Genomic DNA, 22405 nt, shown 5'->3' with positions numbered 1-22405 from the left:
AACTACCAAATATTCTAATAAATATCATTTTTTAGTGTGTATTTATGTATGTGTACATGTGTGCATATATAGATATAATACACAGAGAAATAGAGAAGAGAAATAATACACAGAGAAATAGAGGAGAGAATGTGTAGATAGATATAATACACACAGAGAGAAATAGAGGAGAGAAAATATTTGGAAAGGGTTTCCAGCTCAGATTAGTTTCTGTCCAAATCACTCATACATTTCCAAAAATAAGGAAACAATAAAGCATCAAATCAATAATCTAAAAATATCTTGTTAGAATGATTATATTTCAGTGCTCTGGCTCCCTGCTAGAGCAGAAGACCAGGGTGAAAGCAGCTGCTGCTGCCGCAGCCAACAGGGACTCAGAAGTCTGGGTTCAACCCAAGGCACCAGCATAATGTGAAAAGACCCGTTCCTATAATAGCTATTGCCTTGTAGAGCCTTGGCAATCTACCCATTTACTAATGAGAAAGTAGGGTGAAAATTAGCCTGCTGAAAATGCTGAACATTAAAAAATGACACTAACAATGTTAGGAAATAACTTTTCTGATTTTAATAAAAATACCTCTTCTGTCCACCACTGCTTTAAAAACTTAAGTGTGGAATATATTAGAAAAATGTTCACCATTTGTGTGTGTGTGTGTGTGTGTGTGTGTGTGTGTATCTTACTATGGCTATAGAATAGTACTAAAACTAATTTTCATGTATGCCTATGGAGTCACCTCTTTTTTGTGTATAAACCAATGATGGCAAAAAAATTTCATGTTGTGTACCACATTAAAATTGCAACAGCTTCTTAATCCGGTATGCTGAGAAGGATTCTGGAGCTGTATCTAAAGTGTGGTCATCATTAGTAATGACAATTCTCTGCTCATTCCAGATATAAATCCACCTGAATGGGGCCATGCCCCTCAGTATGCAGACTGCAGAGTTGAACAGTTTGAATTCCCATCTCAGATGTTCTAGAAACCCTGAATCTACCAAGCCATCTATTAGATCTTTATAGGAAAAAAAAGCAAAACCTCTACCCTCCTCCTGAAAGTAGGGTTATAGTTAAAGGAACACGGGGCAAGATAGGGAAGGTGATGAACAGAGACTATTCCTGATTGTCTGAAGGAGACCTGATTCCATGTATTCTGCAGATCGCTTCATTGGGTAGTCTCTTGGCTTAGCTTTCTCTTCTGAATGTGATGGTGGCTACTAGGCCATTAGCTTCTAACATGAACCTTGAATTCATCATTCTGTATTACTTCAGAGCAATTTAGAGCTGGATGCCAGATTATCAGCTACTTTTTTTTTTTTTTTTTCTTTTTTTGAGACGGAGTCTCACTCTGTTGCCCAGGCTGGAATGCAGTGGCATGATCTTGGCTCATTACAACCTCCACCTCCCGGGTTCAAGCAATTCTCCTGCCTCAGCCTCCTGAGTAGCTGGAATTACAGGTGCACACCACCGACTAATATTTTGTATTTTTAGTAGAGACAGGGTTTCACCATGTTGATCGGGCTGGTCTCGAACTCCTGACCTTGTGATCTGCTTGTCTCAGCCTCCCAAAGTATTGGGATCACAGGCATGAGCCACCACGCCTGCCCACTACTTTTTAAATACAAAATGCAACTATTATATTTCTGGTAGTACTCAAATAAAATCTCACTAAGAGTGAATGAGTGATAGGTAATTTGATTATATCATTAGGATTTCTCACAGACCCATTTTTGCCTGCCAGGACATAGACTTGGATGTAACTCCTTTTTTTCCTCTCCCTACACACTTTTATGGGACAAATAGAGTCCTAAAAAGTTGCTGGGGAAAGACGACAGCTACATGGTCACCTGCTGCTCACATCGACCACCAGTTTCCAGACCTCAAGGCCCTTTTCTCTACCTCTTTTACACCCTGTGCTGGCCTCGATTTTGGAATTATATTCCAATGTAGTGAAACTTCCATACGATTCCACTGTATTGAAATAACATTTTATGTCTGCTTCCCACAATGGATTGGCAGAACCTTGTGGGAAGGGATTATATCTTGCCCATTTTGCATCTCTTTCATCCAGTATGGTAGTTGACTCATAGTAAATGCTTAGTAAATGTCTGCCGAACTGAAGTGGACACCTGTAAATGCATTTCCAGGTGGTTTTAGAACCATACTTGTCAGAAAATGTTTAAAAAGAAGAAGAAATGAATGAATAATAGTGAGCTAGTTTAACCAGTTAAAGGTACATATTAAACAATTAATAAATGTTTATGAATTGAGTAGAAAAATGAATGATTCTTCCTTAATGGTTCTTATATGTAGGATGTGCAAGAAAAATTTGAGAGCAAGATGTTCTAAAGATGCATTCTCAAACTATGGCTGGACTTTGTTTGGGTGTTACTTAATGCCTCAAATATTGGCTGATAATATAAGTTTAAAGTGTTTTTTCATTACCAGTATGAAAAAGAAGAATTATTCTGAGATAACTCTCTGAGATAACCGGAGAGCTATAGTAAGACCTAATGAATAGAGTGCAGTACCATCACTCCTCCATCCATTAATAACTTAATAGTCTTATGAATCTCTTTGGAGACAATCTTTGTGTTTGAGTGCTAAGAAATGTGGATAAGTGTGAAATATAACTATATTAAGCATGAATCTTCTTTTGAAGTGTTAGCTTCTTTCAGCTACATAAATCAAAGTAGCTTATTCTTAAAAAAAAGATACCAGTTTGCCTTTGGAATAACACCAAAGTTTTTTTTCTTTTTTTAATAAAAGTACTTTCATATAAGTTTCACATGGAAATCTTTAATAATGACATTTTGTGGCAAGTTTTGAGTCTATTTTCCATTCAGTAGGTTTGTACATGAAGTATTAATGGTGCTATCACATAATTCCTCACTCTTTTCTATTCTCCCAATATCCATTCACATTTAATATACTCTTGAATTTTATTTTCCTCCAAGAAATGCTTTTAAAATATTTGAAAATGTGCTTCTTCCTTTAAGAACATCTAAACTACTTTTCTAATACTTCCTTTGAATGGATGCAGTATGTCTCAAAGTATAAAATCCAGTTGTCCAAAGTAGGTAGATCAAGGAGAAGTAACATTGTTATTTCTTTTTTTTAATGAATACAATATAATTAAAGATGTATTTTGTATTTAGTTATAATTTTTTTTTTTTTTGAGACAGAGTCTCACTCTGTCACCAGGCGCCAGGCTGGAGTGCAGTGGCGTGACCTCGGCTTACTGCAACCTCCACCTCCCGGGTTCAAGCAATTCTCCTGCCTCAGCATCCCGAGTAGCTGGGATTACAGGCACGCGCCACCACGCCCAGCTAATGTTTTGTATTTTTAGTAGAGACGGGGTTTCACCATGTTGACCAGGATGGTCTCTATCTCTTGACCTTGTGATCCACCCGCCTCGGCCTCCCAAAGTGCTGCGATTACAGGCATGAGCCACCACGCCCGGCACAATTTTTTTTTAAATTAATTGCTGTGCAGATCAAATAGGAATTTGGACCACATGACCTTTAAGGATTCTTCTCAATCTTTGCTTCCATGAATTCATGAACATGGTAGATATAAATCAGGATTGTGCTCACATACCTACAACAGAATCTCATGGGCAGTCATTTCTATAGTCAATATTATGAATTTAAATGTTAAATGTTTGTAAGGAGGCAGGTAAAGCTGACTTAGAAGTTTGCTAAATGGGGCCAGATGCAGTGTCTCATGTCTGTAATCCCAGCACTTTGAGAGGCCAAGGTAGCTGGGTTGCTTGAGGCCAGGAGTTCAAGACCAGCTGGGCAACACAGCAAGACCCCAACTCAATCAATCAATCAATCAATAAGTAAGTAAGCGAGCAAGCTGGGCATAGTGGCATGCACCAGTAGTCCCAGTTACTCAAGAGGCTGAAGTGGGAGAATCAGTCAAAAGTCACTTGAGCCAAAGAGACTGCAGTGAGCTATGACTGTGCCACTGCACTCCAACCTGGGCAACAGAGCAAGACCCTGTCTCAAAAAGAAGTTTGCTAAATGGTGACATTAACAATATGCTGAAGAAAATTCCTACAGTGATTTTTCTTGGCTGAGTCTGGCAACATCATTTAACATTGTCATCCAATCATTTGACTGCTTCTTAATAGATATTCTTTGCAGTTTATTCAATCATGCATTCCATGCACTAGTAATGAAAAATCCATAAACTGACCACCATGAACTAGGCAGGCCTAGCTCATCCCACAGGTATAGAAACAGCTGAGGTATTTTTTAATTTTATTATTTGCCTTCATTTCTCTCTCCTCTCTAATCTCAGAAAGTTATTTTGTCTTATTTTAGTGCCGTTTGCCTAGTGTTAGCACTAATGATCATGAAGATCATGTTTTATATTATATGTTATTTGCCCTCTATTCATAAAGGGCACATAATTGTAGATAGTTCAGGCTCATTAGCTCTTTCAGATGATCTGTTTACCTCTAGTCTCTTCCCATCCAGTCTGCTACCTGCACTGCCACTAGCATTCTAAAGCACAAAATAAAATATATTACTCCCATGTGTATAAAATAAAACCTCAGCTGCTTAGCATGGAAGACAAAGCCAGCCCATGTAGTCTCAGTCTACCTTTCCAGAACTTCACTTCTAGTTCATAATAGGATTCTAGTAAATGCCAGCTGAATAAATATATAAATGAATGAAATAGATGCCTGACTAATCAAAATTAGTAGTGAGGAAAAAACAACTTGAAAAAAAATAGCATTGTAAGTTTACATTCATTTCCTTATTGTCAATCTGGTAAAACTTCAATAGTTTCCTCTTTATTAAATTCCTGCATCTTGAGAGCCCAGTGTACCCCAACCACTTTTATTGAAATGAAGATTTAAGCCATAAAAATCAAGCCACAGAAATGCAAGTTTCATAAACTAATTTAATGATATATATTTTAAAACTATTAATGATATACTCTGTTCAGCAGATATGATTATTAGGCTTCTGAAAGGACAGAGTAACCTAGTAACTAATTTATTTACTGACATAGTAGAAACAATATGCATTTGGGACTGTAAGAGATTACCACAGGATCGTGGAAATGGATACTGTCTTAATTCCTTTTATGCTTTGTAAGGAGGCAGGTAAAGCTGGCTTAGAAGTTCGCTACATGGGGTGAGGTGCAGTGTCTGATGTCTGTAATTCCAGCACTTTGAGAGGCCAAGGTAGCAGGGTAGCTTGAGGCCAGGGTTGCTTGAGGCCAGAACCACAGACTGGGTCATTGATAAAGAACAGAAGTGTAGTTGGCTCATGGTTCTGGAGGCTGGGAGGTCTAAGAGGCTGCTGCCAGCTTCTGGCAAGGCTCATCCCATGGCGGGAGGGTGGATGAGAGAACACAAGACAGAAAGGCAAAGGGGGCTGAACTCCCACTCCAATGGTATTAACCCAGTTGCCTCCCAAAGGCCCTACCTCTTAACACCAACACAATGGCAAGTAAGTTGCCAGCACATGAACTTTCAGTAGACACATTCAAACAATAACAGATGGAATGCAGCTTTTCGACAGGAAATGTCTGAACCACCAAAATAAAATTTCATACACTAGTTATCTTTCTTAGTAAAAACAAAAGATTTTTTTTTCATTTTCATAATCATTTTTATTGTTATTTGATTTTTATTGTCGTTATTGTTTTAGTTTTAAAGACCCTACAGCTTCACTAAGGTCCTGTCTTGACCACTCATTTCTATGTAGAAAGTTTCTTATAAAGAAGAGATTGAAACACACTTTCATGGGTTCCATCTCCAGAGATTCTGGTTCAGTAGAGCAGAATGGAGCTCATCAATGCACATTTTTTTTTTTTTTTTAAAGAGATGGAGTCTCACTCTGTTGCCAGGCCGGGGTGCAGTGATGCAATCTCGGCTCACTGCAACCTCCACCTCCCAGGCAATTCTCCTGTCTCAACCTCCCAAGTAGCTGGGATTACAGGCCTGTGCCACCACACCCAGCTAATTTTTGTATTTTTTAGTAGAGACGGGGTTTCACCATGTTTGCCAGGATGGTCTTGAACTCTTGACCTCATGATCCGCCTGTCTCAGCCTCCCAAAGTGCTGAGATTACAGGTGTGAGCCACCATGCCCGGCTGTCACTGATGATTATATGATTTCAGTTATTTCAAACTTGTTGAGCCTGCCTTTATGGCTCAGAATATGCTCAACTTTTAAAACAACTTCTCTGTGTGTTTTTAAAGACTTTATCCTCAACTGGATGGTTGCAGTGTTATAAATAAATATTGGTTTGTTAGTTGTGTTGAAATCTTCTATACTCTGATTTTTTTGCTACTTATTCTGTCAGTTGCTCAGAAAGATATATTAAAATTTGCTACTATGATTGTGGATTTGTGGCTTTCTTCTTTTAGTTCTGTCCAAGTTCAGCTTTAAATACTTCGAGCTAGCTTACTAGCCATGCAAATTAAGAGTTATTGTTTCTTCCTGGAAATTAAACCTTTTGTCATCATGACATGTCACTCTTCAGCTCTAGGTAATACTTTTCTTCTTATAGTCTCCTGCTGTGTTTGGTGTTTGTATAGTTTTACCAGCTTTCTCTTGCTTAGTGTCTTCATGGTATGCTTTTTCACTTTTAGCTTTTTTGCATCTTTAAAGTGTACTGTTGTATCAAACACCTCTGAGGCCCCATCTCATAACCTCTGATTCTACCTTTTACTTGGCCATTTTTGCTGTGACTAGCTTTGTGCCAGTAAAATGCGCAGCAACTCCTGGTGTATGTTTGGCTTTCTGCCCTGAGGCACACGTACGCTGGAAAACTCAGCCTAAGACACTCTCTTATGAACAACAAGTAGTTGAGTTTTGTTTTTGTTTTTATCCAGTCCATATTTGTTTTTTTAATTAAAATATTCTGTTCAAATATAATTATGTACTTGGGTTTAAATCCAGTATTTTATAATTTACCTTCTATTTGTTCCACTTGTTTTGTGTTTCTTCTCTGCTTTCTTACTTCTTTTGAATAAGCAATTTTTATTTTTAAATTTTCCCTTCTTGCAAGTTAATTATATCTTATGTGACAACTTTTTTAGTGGTTATTCTAGAGCAGGGTCAGCAAACTATGGCCCATGTGCCAAGTCCTACTGGCTGCCTGTCCTTGTAAATAAGTTTTATTGGAACATAGCCATGCCCATTATTTTATTTATTGTCTGTGCTACTTGCACGCTAGAAGACCATATGGCCTGCAAAGCCTGAAATATTTGCCATCTGCTCCTTTACAGAAAGAGTTTACCCACTCCTGTTCTAGAAATTATGGCATGGTATTATTAACTTATTAATGTCGCATACAAATTTTTACTTTTACAGTGACAAAGGTATACTTCCTGAAAAAGTCAAAGACCAGAACAGTTTGAATTTCATTTACCTGCCTCACCACTTATGTGCTATCTCTATTTGTAAATACCACAAGATACTTGTACTATTCTTTTATATGATTAACATTTATTTAGGTTTACAAATTTACAAATGTACCATTTTCATTGCCCTTTATTCATTCTTTTGGGCCAAGTTTCTATCCTGGAGCATTTTTCTTCTACCTAAAGAATACTCTCTGATATTTTAATTACTATAGAATTTCTGATGACAAATTCTCTCCGTTTTTGTTTGGAAATGCCATATTTAGTCTTCAGTTTTGAAAGATTTTTTTTTTGCTGGATATAGAAATGTAGGTTGGCAGTTATTATATATGAACACTTTAAATAAATCATGTCATCGTTTTCTGGCTTTCATTGTTTCTTTTGAAAATTTAGCTGTCAGTCAAATTGTTGCTTCTCTGAAAGTAATCTCTCATTTATTTTTTGGCTGCTTTAAAGATTTTTTTTTGGAGGGGTCTCTCTAGGTTTTCAATTTTACTATGATGTGCTTAGATCTGAGTTTTCTGTTTATTATTGTTGGTTTTTACATTGCTTCTTGGACCTGGGACTTGATGGCTTTTCTCAGTTTGGAAAATTTTTAGATATTTTCAAATATTGCTTCTTCATTTTCTCTATTTTTCTAGAGCATTCTCACAACGTCTCAGGTGTATCTTTTGCTCATTTTCATATTTTTTCTACCCTTTTCTTCTTTTCCTTCATTCTGGATTATTCTGACCTGTCCTTTTTGTTCTCTTTTAATCTGTCTGTGTTAAACACGTTCAGTCACCTTAAAGTAATAAGAGTTTGAGAGTATCCTAAGTGAAATTTAGTTATCTGAGGGTGGTTCCCGCACATTCTCATAGTATACTATTTTGGAGTTCCAACAAAAGTCTGAGGGTGGGGTTTGGTGTGTTTACTTTCTAGAGCTTCTTTCCCTGGGTGGACCCCATATTCCAGTTTTTGTCCCCTAACCCTGTGGTCTGTTGAAAGCTCTTCCCAGAAATTATCTCCGTGTTAAATGACAGTGAAGTCCAATTGTCTGTCTTTTTTCCTTTTATAAACTGATTTAGTCTAACCTCTATGATAATAGCATATATGTTCAATAAATGTTTAATGGGTAAAAGAAGTAATTTATTTTACATTTCCCTGTATGTAAAATAGGAAAGCAAATTTTAGCTCAGTATGGGAAATAATTTCTCAGTTATTAGAGTCATAAAGTAATGAAAGGGGCTGTTGCCTAAGTAGTAAGTACCATTGCAAGAAACTGCTCAGACAGAACACTGGAGTTTAAATGTTCAAGATTTAAAATTATTTTTCAAAAGATTGCGGAGATGATTATAGGTTTGGCATTAATTTGAGTTAGATAACCTCCAAATTTTTTCCATCTCTTACTTTCTGTTATTCCAGTTTTTGTTTCAACTGTGATCTTCTTTTTTCTTTAGTACTTTGCTTTCTGGTTTCTGACAGTGTAGCTGATCTGAATTATGGAGTCTAGACCCTCTTCAGAGGGAATAGGGCAGTCAAGAGTACTGACAGTTAAGAATAAGGAGCATTAAAATGAGCTCACTTTACAGTTTGACACAATGAATATGTCTTTGCTCATACAAAGGCAGTCACAGGTTCTTTTTAACAGAACAGTCATTCAAGTAAAGGCTTTAAAAATGAACAGTGGAAGATTGAGTTGTCTGTGTAATGACAGAAGAAAAAACGACTAAGCTTGTTGATTATGCAGGAGAAACAATATCAACAATTTGAAAGTTTACTTCCGTGTAGATACAAGTGATGCCTCAGTTTTTCTTTCTAACTTATTTATTCACTCATTCAATCAGCACATATTTTTTGAGAACATATACTATGTAAAAGGATGTCAAGGATCTTATAACCACTATTTTGTTTGCTGATACTTCTCAACATTTCACAGCGCATTTCTTAAAAACTTTCTAGGATCTTCACATCTTTTAAAATAGAATGATGTCTGCTACTAAAGTTTGGGGAAAACATAAACAGTTTAAATATATTTTCCCTTCAAAATGGAGCACCATTGGAGAATATGAGGCCATAATGTATGGATGTAAAGTGAGCTCATTTTAATGCTGGTTTCTCTCTTAGAAGGGCACCAATCCCATTCATGCTTTTTATTTACTTGCATATCCATTCTACGTTTTTGGTTTGAAGTTACCATGAGGCTTGCAAATACTATCTTATAACTTACATTTTAATCTGATAACAACCCTGTTGCATAAACAAGCAAGCAAAAAGACAACTAATAAAAATTCTATGCTTTAACTTCATCCTCTCATTTTCAAACTTTTTCTTGTTTTTATTTATATTTTATGTCTTGTAAAGTTGCTGTAGTTATTATTATTGACTGGCGCATCATTTAGTCTTTAGACTGGTAAGAGTAGCTTATACACCACAGCTACAGTGTTGTAATATTCTGTGGTTTTTTTACTATTGCCAGTGAGTTTTGTACCATCAGGTGATTTCTCATTGCTCATTAACTACCTTTTGTTTCTGGCTGAAGTACTCCCTTTAGCATTTCTTGTAGGACAGATCTGGTGTTGATGAAATCCCTCAGCTTTTATTTGTCTGGAAAAGTCTTTATTTTTCCTTTATGTTTGAAGGATATTTTCACTGGATATGCTATTTCAGGGTAAAAGTATTTTTTTCCTTCAGCGCTTTAAAGATGTCATACTACTCTCTTCTGGCCTGTAAGGTTTCCACTGAACTAGTCATATGGTATTAATTTATACCAAAGAAAGACAGCACATTATTTATCACAGTTACAACATTCAGTAGCTTAGCAGATTCATTTCAAGGTCGTCTTTTTTAGACCTGACGTTGCATTTATTGATCAAAAATCTTATATATTCCACTCAATTTTTTTATAAATCTGAAACTCCTTGGAAAAAGTCTAACTAAAAACATACATAAACAAAGTGCAATTTTATTCAAGTATTAAAAAATCACATACATGGGCCAGGCGCAGTGGCTCAAGCCTGTAATCCCAGCACTTTGGGAGGCCGAGGCGGGTGGTTCACGAGGTCAAGAGATCGAGACCATCCTGGTCAACATGGTGAAACCCCGTCTCTACTAAAACTACAAAAAATTAGCTGGGCATGGTGGCACGTGCCTGTAATCCCAGCTACTCAGGAGGCTGAGGCAGGAGAATTGCCTGAACCCAGGAGGTGGAGGTTGCGGTGAGCCGAGATCACACCATTGCGCTCCAGCCTGGGTAACAAGAGCGAAACTCCATCTCAAAAAAAAAAAAAAAAAAAAAAAAAAAAAAAAAAAAAAAAAAATCACATACATTTGAAGCTGTCTCTAATATATCAAAAGCCAACACCTGTAGTAAAAGACAAAATATGGTGATTGTAATCACTGTAGTAAACACACATGTAGAAGGCTATCCATGGCCTTATTGTGTCAGCGAAAGAGAAGCACTTACATTACAGACTAAACAAACACAGAATATATTAAAGTAAAACGTTTTCATGCAAAATGCCACATTTAAAAATGCAGGAAGTTTTAAATCTGCATTTAATACTAAGTTAGAAGTTTTTTCTTATGCTTTACTATGCATTATCACCAAAGCAAGCACAATATATCATTTTCTTTGTCAAAAAAAAGTCTTTCTAAAGTAAATTTTAAAATACGTCTTTTATTATAGTGGGTGAAGCTGGATGTTACTGATAATTATGTTAACTATGAATTTTTTAACATAATATTTGATTTAAAAACTAAGAGCTTTAACTTCAGGTAATGTCTTTATCATATATCACACAAAAATTACAAGTGATTTTCTAATTTTTTAAGATTTCTCAAAAATGATTTGCCAGTTTTTTAAAAATTGGGAAATACTAACTTATGAGTTGAGAGTTTATTCCCAACTTTACGGTGGAGAAAACTGAAGTTCAGGGATTGAACAATTTGCACAAGGAAAAACAACTAATAGAAGGCAGATTCTAGATTCAAACTCAGGATTGTCTGATTCTACAATCCATGCTCCTAATCGCCCTTCCTAGCATATGCCTGTGCTTACACGGTGTCAATGAGAATTGGGAGAATAAATGTCTGAACAATGTTTTTTGTTTGCTTGTTTGTTTGTTTGTTTGTTTGTTTTGAGACAGAGCCTCTCTCTGTCACCCAGGCTGGAGTGCAGTGGCACAATCTCAGCTCTCCGCAACCTCCGCCTCCTGGGTTCAAGCTATTCTCCTGCCTCAGCCTCCCAAGTAGCTAGGATTACAGGCGTCTGCCACCACGCCGGGCTAATTTTGTATTTTTAGTAGAGACAGGGTTTCACCATATTGGCCAGGGTGGTCTCGAACTCCTGACCTTGTGATCTGCCTGCCTCGGCCTCCCAAAGTGCTGGGATTACAGGCATGAGCCAATGCACCCAGCCATCTGAACAATGTTTTAAAGACAAAATCAATAGGCAACAGTGATAGCTTGGATAGATAGAAGTTTTGATGAGTAAAGGTTAGAACTGATACTAAGTCTTCTAGCTGAGAGATTTAGGAAAGGAGTATTGCTACAATAAAAAGAAATAAGATGAGATTTTATTTAGGTGGAAAGGTGCTAAGATTAATTTTTGGCCTTGCTGAGTCACAGGTTACCTTCAGATATAAATAGAGCTGTCACATAGACATTCGAAAATATAGAACTGGGATACTATTGAAAGTCAGTGCTGACAATGTGGATTTGAGCTCTATCAGCAAAAGGTAGTGGCTGAAACCAAAACAGTAGAAGGGCACTAAAAGAGTGAGAATCTGGAGAGGGAAAAGAGTGTGATCTAAGCCTTGGAAAATACCCCTACTTCAGGAATTTGAGGAGGAACAAATGTGAGGAGAGGACAAAACAATAAAATAAAAAACAAGAAGTTAAAGGAGAACCAGGACAACAAAGAATCATGAAAACTGAGAGATAGTAAAGGTGGCTAAAATGTATTGAGCACCTGCCATGGAACATACATGTTGTATATTTTATATTGTTTAATCTTCATAAATCTTCAGGGAGGTAGGTTCGTTTATCTCTACTGACAGATGAGGACATAGAGATTTAGCAAGGTTAAATTATGTACCTGTCATTCAGCTGGTAAGTCCTGGGGCAAAAACAGGAATCTATGTCTCCCAGCTTCCAAAGTCCATATTTTAACTAGTGGTCTCCAGAGTGCACAAAGCAAACCACTATGATATGGGAAAAAAATGTTAAAATTACAATGATAGAATCTCATCCTTTAAAAATTGTATTTTTATATATATTTTACAATGTGCATTCTATACTAGTATAGTAATATATGCATATCATATGTACATGCATAATTTGTAAATTAATAAGTATGTGATTATTGGGGTATATGCTTAAAACATTTACTAATGTGAAGATGCGGTAAAACACTTTGGAGATTACTGCTTCAAACCACTATGCAAACTGCCTTTTTGCCTTGTCCCACACTCAGTAATAAACTCCATTCACTTCGTGTAGTCATGTTATGTTTTAAATGCGATGCTAGTTCTAATTTAGTTACACAGAAACTTTTTACTTCATAGGTTCTTTTCATGCCACTCCTTGGTATTTTCTGAAATATATGAAGACCTTTGGGCCATTTGGTGCTTTGTGATAGTGAAAGAAACAGAGGCCTTAGACCAGACAGACTTAGGTTCAAATATTAACTTTTACTTTACTGACCATGTGATCTCAGACAAGTACTTAATTTCTCAGAGACCCGATTTGTTCATCCATAAAATGGAGATAACCTTTACCTTGCAGATTGTTGTAAAACTGAGCAATATCTTAAGGGAATAGCATTGGGCCTGGCATATAGTAGATAATTTTTAAATGACATCCCATAGTAATCATAGCAGTAGTACTAGTTTGCTGTAGAGAACATCTGGGGCCCAGTAGTCCCTCCACTCTATAATCAAGTTGCATATACAATATTTTAGCAAAGTTTGGCTGAGACTGTTATTTACTCACCTTGGAAACTTATTTGAGCATATATGGAAAGTGTGGGGCTGCTGCATATGGCCATGTGAGTTGGGGAACGCCATTTACATGAACTACAGTAGGAATGGCTGCTCCTGGCATTGGGGACAGCAGCAGCCCTGGAAATTCAGTGACAAAAACAGAGGGCCAACTCTATGGCAGCCTTCACAGAACAAAAGAAAATGGATGCCACTGCATTGGTTGGTATGTTGAATGCCTATTTGTCCATGCTCTCCACAGATCTGTACCCCTGACTTGGTGGTATTCCTGGCTTGTGCTAATCAGAGGCTCAAAGAAAGATTACTGAAGCGTGCAGAACAGCAGGGCCGACCAGACGACAATGTGAAAGCTACCCAAAGGAGACTAATGAACTTCAAGCAGAATGCTGCTCCACTGGTTAAATACTTCCAGGAAAAGGGGCTCATCATGACAGTAAGTTAGCTCAATTTTACAAGTCCAGTACAAGAACGCTCTTTCAGATATCTCACTAGCCCATGTTCTCATTTAGAAACCCTCTTTACCCTAAAAAGTGGTTTTTTGGGGGTACAGAACCAATGGAAAATAATTTTCATTTTAATTTAATTGATTTTTATGAAAGAAGATAAATTTTAACCTTGGCCAGAATTCTGTAGTGCTCAAGTAGAAAAGTGTTTTAAAATAACTGTCTGGGTGATGGTAAGAAATACTTGTCCAGTCTCTCCACTCTTCTGTCTGTCTTTGGAATCCTAACAAAATTGATAAAATTATAAGCACACAGTTGATGTGATGTGGAGTTATAATAGATTTAAATTTTAAGCTAAGCATTGTTTATCATAATGTACTGCATAAAGAAATGAGATTCTGACTTCACAAAAAAAGTTTCCTAAGGGTTTGACGAAAACCTAAAATGCAATAAGATAAATAAATTAATTAATTAAAAAAAAAAGTGATAATATATGAAAATGGGAAGTAGTCACCCTTCTGCTCCTTTGATGCAATGCAAATATTAATGTTTTCCTAAATTTTTAGTTTGTTTTATGGCTAATGATATTTAATGTGTCGATGAAAGATGACACTGAATCATTAGGTTATCCAGTTTTTAGAATCTAGAACATTAGAGGTGAAGGTTCAGCTAAATTTATGATTGTCACAACATCAGATTCCAGTATTAAAGTGCAGAGGAGACAAAGAGGCTAATAGGTCATCTGAAGAAAGCACTTTATGCAAGAGAACACTAAAACCACAGCAGCTCCTTGACGGCTGGATGGTGGCCGACCTTGGCAGAATCCTCCTCTCAAGCTGTGGGCCCTGGCCAGCAGATCAAAGAGTCTTGTCTAGTTGGGTTACAAACCTCTATAGAGAATCTGATCAAAGTGATGCATGCCCATTGCAATAAAACGCCCATAAAGATGTTTTTTTTTTCCCACAAATTTTAGGTAAATCAGCTGAAGCCCATCCAGAGAGCTCCTGTGATCTTAGCAATTCCTGGGTTAAAACTCTCTTCATTAGACTAGGATGCCCTTAGGCCTGAAAGAGACAGACATGACATTTGAAAAATAATTACTTTGCAATCTTTTTAGGTCCATAAAGAAATGTTTACTGTGATTTGCTCTTTGAGTCAAAGTTGTTGTGTTGGAGAGTTGTCAATCTGATCTGGAAGTTGTTCACAATGCCAGGGTTTGTATTTTAATCTAAAGCAGGCATTGAGGAATTGGAAAGATTTGGGAAACTCAGTGTGATTGCTTCTGTGGCTGTGTTTTGTTGGGGCTGTTGTTTGCTTTTCTCACCAGTTAACAACAGTAACTTCCACATTGTGTCATACAAAAAGAAATTTGCTCTACAAAGCAAACCCTGACTGTAAGGTGCAGGGCCACTTTTAATTGATGTTTGCAAGGCATAAAGGTGTTACCAGAGTGTCTCTGATTACTCCCTGCTTGTCACAGTCGTCATCTGCAAGCAGAGCAGATTTCTCAAATGAATGCAGAGCGGAGATTGTTAATTTACTAATATTCTGCATTGAGGTGAAATGCCATTGCCTCTAATTGAGAGAGTCAATAACAATGTAGATGACAGCCTGTAACCTCACTGCTAAAACCAAATGAACTTTAAGATAAGTGCTTCTAATTACTGGGAGAAAACTTGCCTAGTCAAGTCACTTTTTGGAAAGCAATGAACACAAACACAGGCTGAGCTCTGGGGAATATAATTTGAAAAAATGGTCTGACAAAGAAGCAAAACATGTGTCCTCTTTTAAGAACCTGGATCATAGTTTACTGCTGGAATTAAAATATATTTGGTGATACTTCTGCTTTTAAAAATGAGTTAAATAATAAACATGATCATCTATAGTAATCATAAGCATGGTAAGATTTTAATAAAAATCTGGGGGTTAATAGATCAAACTCAAATATTTCCTTTTCTCTGTAGTTTTTTTTTTTTCCTTTTCTTCTACCTGCTCTTCCGAATTCATTCATTTACTCATTCAGTAAATATTTACTGAAAACCAGGATACTCTGCCAGGGGCTAGCAGTGCAGAACTAAATAAAGGGTAAGGATCTTTATTTTGACACTGACATATTGCAGGCACCTAGATAGAGCAGTACCTGCTCACTACATAGTAAGCTCCAGGAAATGAACAGAGCTTGCAGGGTGTGGAGAAAGAGATATTAAACAATCAGTTATTAAGTGTGATGACTGTTGAGTTATTATATGTGATAATTGTGATGAATTATTGAGTGTGAAAATGTGCAGGGTGTCCTCACATATGTCATGCACTGTTTTAGGGATTGGAATTCCTATAGTGACTAGAGCAGACTCTGTCCCCACACTCCAGTAGCGTGAATCACTTATCTCTGCACAAGGTTCTTGAGGGCCACAGAGACCATGTCCCTCTTTAGTCCAGTTGAGAAACTTCATGTTGGTTCTCCTCTTCCATGGAGCTTTGGTGTCTGAATCCTATCCCTTGGAATCTCAGTTCCATTGCCATTTAATAATTTCATGATGCCCCACAAGGTACTAGCCTCTAGGACTTGGTCTCTCTATCTGTAAATTGGAGACAGTATTACCTGCCTCATAATATTGTTGTGTGGGTGAAATGAGAGAATGTGTAACAGGGTAGATGATGGTAATGCAGAAATCCTGTTTTAAGATGCTCCGTGCAGCCACATAGCCTGATTCAGATTCCAGCTACACCACACAGTCACCTGTGTGACTTCCTGTAGGTTAGTTACCTGCTCTGCTACTTATATGCCTTACCTGAAAACAGGTATAATCATAATCCTACCTCGATGCGATTGTGAGAATTAAATGGATGTCAAGAGCTTAGAATGGTGTCTAGAATGTTCTAAGGTTAAATGTCATAGTTGATACTATTTTACAATTTTTGTATTTCTTTGTCTCTCTTCCTTCCCCAAAGAATGCTCATCTTTTAGATCCTACAGTAACCACTAGCAATTCTGTGCTCTCTGAGGGAACTGTGTTGCCTTTTCTCCAATACATAGGTTATTAAAGAAATCCAAAATGAACAGTTTAGGTTGTAAAAACTTTATACATAATTCACATTTTTATTTTAAAGTGTCTGTTAATCAGTTATAAAATTGACTCAGTGTCTTCTTTAGCTTCTATATTATCTGTGCAATCAAACTATATAATGCCTGTGCCTGAATAGTAACAGACGTGTTCCACTCTTTTTTCTTTTTTACTTCATTGACTGTATCTGTTGGCAGATTTGACTAGAGAACAAGCCCAGTTTGACTGAAGAGAAAAACTAATCAGATTAGCCAAGAAAAACATGCTGTTGCTTGAATACTGTATCTTACTAAAATGGTTCCCATTACATGAGCATCTTCATTTTCATTCTTTTATTATACATGTCCATATGCAGTCATGTGTGCAAGTATCAATGAAAATAATATGAAATCATAAGGCTAGTATATTAGAGACGTCTTCATAGAATTTTCTCAGGCGTATTTATACGTCGTTTTAAACTTACCATGAGGTTGGATATAATTTCTCAATACATCTTTTACTGCTTTATGCTTGTGATTACAGATTAGGATGCTGTGAGTTCCCCAAGTTTGTCAGATTTTTCTTGGAGTTTGTTTAGGTATTGCAGGATCTAGGAAGGCTACTTTTAGTATTGCTGTGTAAGCTGTGTGCCTTGACCTCTTGACATTATGAAACACTTGGACTTGAAACTGTGTAATTCTTGAATAATAATTTCCTTTTTCTAGATTTTTAAAGTTCCAATGGAATGTTTCATGATAATTTTTAATCTATATTTTAAAGCTTTTTTAACTAGTCTTTGTTTTCATCATTCTCACCAAGTTTGAACACCTTTTTCTTTCTTTTTTAATTTATATTTTTTTGTACATGATTTAGTTCTTCAGTGGTGATTTCTGAGATTATGGTGTGCCCATCACCCAAGCAGTGGATTGAAAATCCATGTATAACTTTGACTCTCCCCACACAGAACTACTACTAACAGCCTACTGTCAACCAGAGCCTTACCAATGTGTACCCAATGTGTGGTGTTTTATCCCTCATCCCCCTCAGGAACCCTTTTTAAGAAACAGAATTAATTAAGACAAGTTTTTGTAAGTTTGATGAACTCTTTTAAAAAATATATGCAGTTTTGTTTATTTTTAAAGAAAAGGATCTTAAATTTTGCAAAATAATATGGCCAGATGCAATATATATATGTTATTTTTCCAAAATGCGTTCAAAATTTTGTGCCGTTAGATGTTCTGTTCAGCCAGAAAAACATGGAATTCACCAGGGAAATGAATGTACACTTGTATACATTGAACAAATGCTGCTGAATACTGGTAATAATCAGATAAAGTCCACATTTAGCTTTAGACTGAGAAGTAAACAAATGGTCGTTTTCCTTCTGGACTTTTTGTAGGAGTATAACTTGAAATCAGAGGTTGTGGTCATAGGATGTATGAAGAGGCCTACTAATTCATACCCAGATTTACCAACTAACTCTCTTCAGCTGGGAAAGGCAGAGGCTGAAAAAATGTTAAAATCAGGATTACTTCTTGTTCGTCAATACCAGGTTTCCTGGGAAGTGGCTGAGGAATGTGGGGAGGGCTACCCTGCCGTTTAGCAAGGCTGTATAGACCAATGATTCCCTAATGTTAGTACTTACCAGGCCAGAAAAAAATATTTTTTAAGTAGGGGTAAGACGAAGTAGGCTTTTTAATTTTACAAAGTGAGGGCATTAGAAAAGACTCACAACGCTTGCCTTATTTTTCTCAATTTGCTGTGGATTAGGAAACACTCTTCACAAACCAGCATCAGTGCTGGGAAATGACTGACATAAAGAGCACAGTCCTGTCAAACCACACCGTTGTTTATTCACCAGACATTGTCCCGAGTCCCAGATAACCCCATTCACGCCACAGTTGCTTCATTTGCCCCGTATCACTTCCTTCGAATTCGAGAATCCCCTCATTATACATTTCAAATTTACCACTGAAATTATGCACAGTTGACCCTTGAATAACACAAGGTTTGGGGTACCAGCCCCCCACGCAACTGAAAATCCATGTATAACTTTGATTCCCCCCAAACAGAACTACTACTAATAGCTACTACTACTGCTGTTAACCAGAGCCTTACCAATAACATAAACGGCTGATTAACACATATTTCGTATATTATACATATTATATACTCGTTCTTACTGTAAAGTAAGATAGAGAAAAGAAAATATTATTAAGAAAGTCATAAGGAAGAGAAAATCTATTTATTATTCATTAAGTGGAAATGGATCATCATAAAGTTCTTCACTCGTGATCTTCACACCGAGTAGACTGAGAGGAGGAGGAGAAGAGGGGTTGGCGTTTCTATCTCAGGGTGGCAGAGGTAGACCAAAGTGGACCACACACTTCAAACCCATGTCATGAAGGGTCCACTGTAATTCCCATCCCATCAGACACTCCCACCCAAAGGAAAAATAAGGAGGAATAGTAAAAGTTAATTTAGAGAGAACTGCTGAATAATTATTTGTTAACTGACTTCACATTTCCAAGGAACCAACACTAACATTTAAAGTATAATAGTACATTTATCCCTAAACTCTCACTATATGGCCACTGGTTAATTATCACCAACTTCACTTAGCATCACTGCACAAGTGGTGGAAATGGAAAGAAAAATAACCTGAAGGAGAAAAGAAATTTTTGTTGATATAGGGTCTGGCCCTGTCACCCAGGCTGAAGTGCAGTAGCATGACCTGAGCTCGCTGCAACCTCTGCCTCCCAGGTTAAAGCCATCCTCCCACATCTGCCTCCTGGAACTACAGGTGTATGTCACCATGCCCACCTAATTTTTTGTGAGCTTTGTAGAGACAGGGTCTCACTTTGTTGCCCAGGCTGGTCTTGAACTCCTTACCTAAAGCACTCTACCCGCTTCGGCCTCCCAAAGTGCTGGGATTATAGGCATGAGCCACCACACCCAGCCAGGAGAAAAGAAATCCAGACAGCCTAAACCTTTGTCAGTAGCCCACCTAAACATAAGGAAAGCAAACAACCCTTCGATAACAACTTGCCCAAACAAACCCATTCTCCTAAACTCACTAGGAAGAAAATTCTTTTATTGCTTCTCAATAGGCAAGAGGTTGATGAGTCTGTAATGTGTGACATACTGAAGCTGTATATCCTTTAAGGATCATCACTTATATCCTGTTTAAGCATCCGTTGTCATGTAACCAGGAGCTCCCACTAATTCCTATTTGGCGAATTTAGTAGCTAAGAAAATAGTCAATGAAGAGTTTTTAAAGGTTAATAAATAGGAAAGGCCATGGAAGTATTCTGGAAGACATTTACTTAGGTGACAATGATGTCAGTATTCGCCTGGATATATAGTCCTCTAAATTCCTTCCCAGTTGCAGAGTGTTTTTAAATTAAGTAGATAGTGCCTTCTGGCACAAAATCTGATGCTGGTAGAACCTCAATGAGAGCCCTGAAGTAACATGAGAAATACCATATCCATTTTTGACTGTAATAAAGAACAGCTTAAAAGGAATCACATCCTCTGGGGAACAAGGGCTTATCAAATCCTACTGTGTATAGAGCTGCCAAGATGGTGCCACCCTCAGAAAAGTCCTGTTGCTTCCCTAAGAAGCTTGCCATCTCTGTGGATTACTCAGTGCTGTGCACTTAATTTACCTGTTTACATACCTATTTGTAATTTTGGTTTTAAAATATCCAGAACTAAATTGAAAAGTAAATCTGCTTTCGTAAACTGTCATTATTGTGGGCTCTTAAACCTAAAATGCCATGATCGCAGTTTCTCTTTCTGATCTTTTGGATAGAAAGGAAAATAAAAGCACAAAGATAAAGCCATTTGTTCACAAAATGGCAACCGGCATATAGCAAAATATATCATCCACAGTCCTGGTGAGCAAATGATGCTGGTTCCTGAACAGCATCAAAACAACAGGAAGAACAAGCAGATACCACGTTTATAGCTCATTCTGGCATTCTGTCTCTCATAAGCAACACCCTGACTCACAACCTTTCCATACCCAAAGCTCCCCACTTCGAGTCATCTTCACGCTCCGTAGACAGAAAGCAAGCCAAATGACTCAGCGAATGCATCTCTCTTGAAGTTGGAAACTGCCGCTGATTATATGGCAATCCTACTGTCAGCATCTGATGAGAAGAGCTCTTACACCAAAAATGCAGTATTTTATTGTGATGTTTTACACAGGTATCAACAGGAAAAATAAGGAAGAACTTTAAAAATGAACAACTTCCTTCCCCAACAGAATGTAAAATATTTTTCTGTTGATTTTATTATTACAGACACTCATAAAACAAGAGTCCAAAGAGCCCCGTGAACAGCTTTGTAACCATCTTAAGTATAAAGCAAGGCTCTCATATGATAACTACAAAACAAATAATGTAGAAAAAAATTGAGATAATTCAAGTGAAGACATTTGGAGATTCACATTAAGAAAATTCTGATTCCAAGAACTGTTATTGACAGGTCTATCTACAGATACTTTAGTTAAGGTCTGTGCTACTTCTAGGGGACTGGCTTCAACAATAACTTGTCTTTTTAATTTTTTTAAAGCAAAAGAAAACAAATTACTAAATAGTTGGTTGCTGAATGTCATGTCATACTAACAACTTCCCATAAACTTCTGTTTCAACCCTGCAGGTTCTATATGTATACACACGTGCATGCGCGCGCGCGCACACACACACACACACACACACACACACACACACACACACACACACACATTTTTGGCTGGTTGACTCTCCAGGAGACATTCTGTGATCAGAACAATAATGTTGACAATAATATCAACAAATATTTTGGACTTCAGAGTTAGGTCTTCATTTACTTTAAAAGATTATATTAAGACTTACTGGGAACATGAGTAAGAAAATAGTATTTTTGGTAGTGTTCTTAGACGAAATTTTTTTTATGTTTAAGGCCAAACTAAAATAAACATTAAAAAAAATAACTAAAAAACAAACAAAAAATGTTTCGCATCTGATAACTCATTTCCCACCAAATCTTGTTGGGGCAGATACTATTATTATCTCCACATTGTAAATGAGAAAAATGAAAGCATATGAAAGTGTAGCCTACCCAGGATCATCAGCCCACATCACACTGCTGGCCCCAAAGGCTGTTTCTGTTGTCCCTTCATTAAAACACTTTCTCCCGGCACTTGTCATTTGACAAGCATCTCTGTGCAGCTGCAATCTCTTCTTTTCTGTTTTTTAGAAAAGAATAAATGAGAACATTAATTATATTGATACATTATGTAGAGAAATTTTTAAAGTAATTTTTACTAGGTAATAGATAGATGTAAAATAATTAAGATAATTCATTAAGCACACATTAGAAGAAAAGACACTATACTACAAATGGCCAATTGTTTGGCCTTATATTTTTGTTTATCTATACTACTATCTCCTCCTTACTATCTCCATCTTGCTCAGTGCTATAAATCAAACGTAAAACCAAGTCTTCAGTTCTGGGACAGGCAAAGCACTGTGCTTGTCTACCTTAGGTCTTACAGTTCCTTTT

At 37.0% G+C, this 22405-nt stretch overlaps 1 protein-coding gene across 2 annotated transcripts in view; it reads left to right on the top strand.

Moving 5' to 3' along the window:
- Positions 1-22405, top strand: part of AK5 (adenylate kinase 5) — a 295232-nt gene that overhangs the window by 54202 nt on the left and 218625 nt on the right. For both annotated transcript variants that reach the window (XM_017531373.2, XM_037739572.1), the window contains exon 6: positions 13610-13801. In XM_017531373.2, coding sequence (XP_017386862.1) covers positions 13610-13801 — 192 coding nt within the window. The remainder of the gene's footprint in view (positions 1-13609; positions 13802-22405) is intronic.

Source organism: Cebus imitator, unplaced genomic scaffold, assembly GCF_001604975.1.
Source record: "Cebus imitator isolate Cc_AM_T3 unplaced genomic scaffold, Cebus_imitator-1.0 Scaffold3, whole genome shotgun sequence".
Taxonomy (NCBI): Eukaryota; Metazoa; Chordata; class Mammalia; order Primates; family Cebidae; genus Cebus; species Cebus imitator.
Note: the sequence above shows the minus strand (reverse complement) of the source record. Positions and strands in the feature narration are given on the sequence as shown.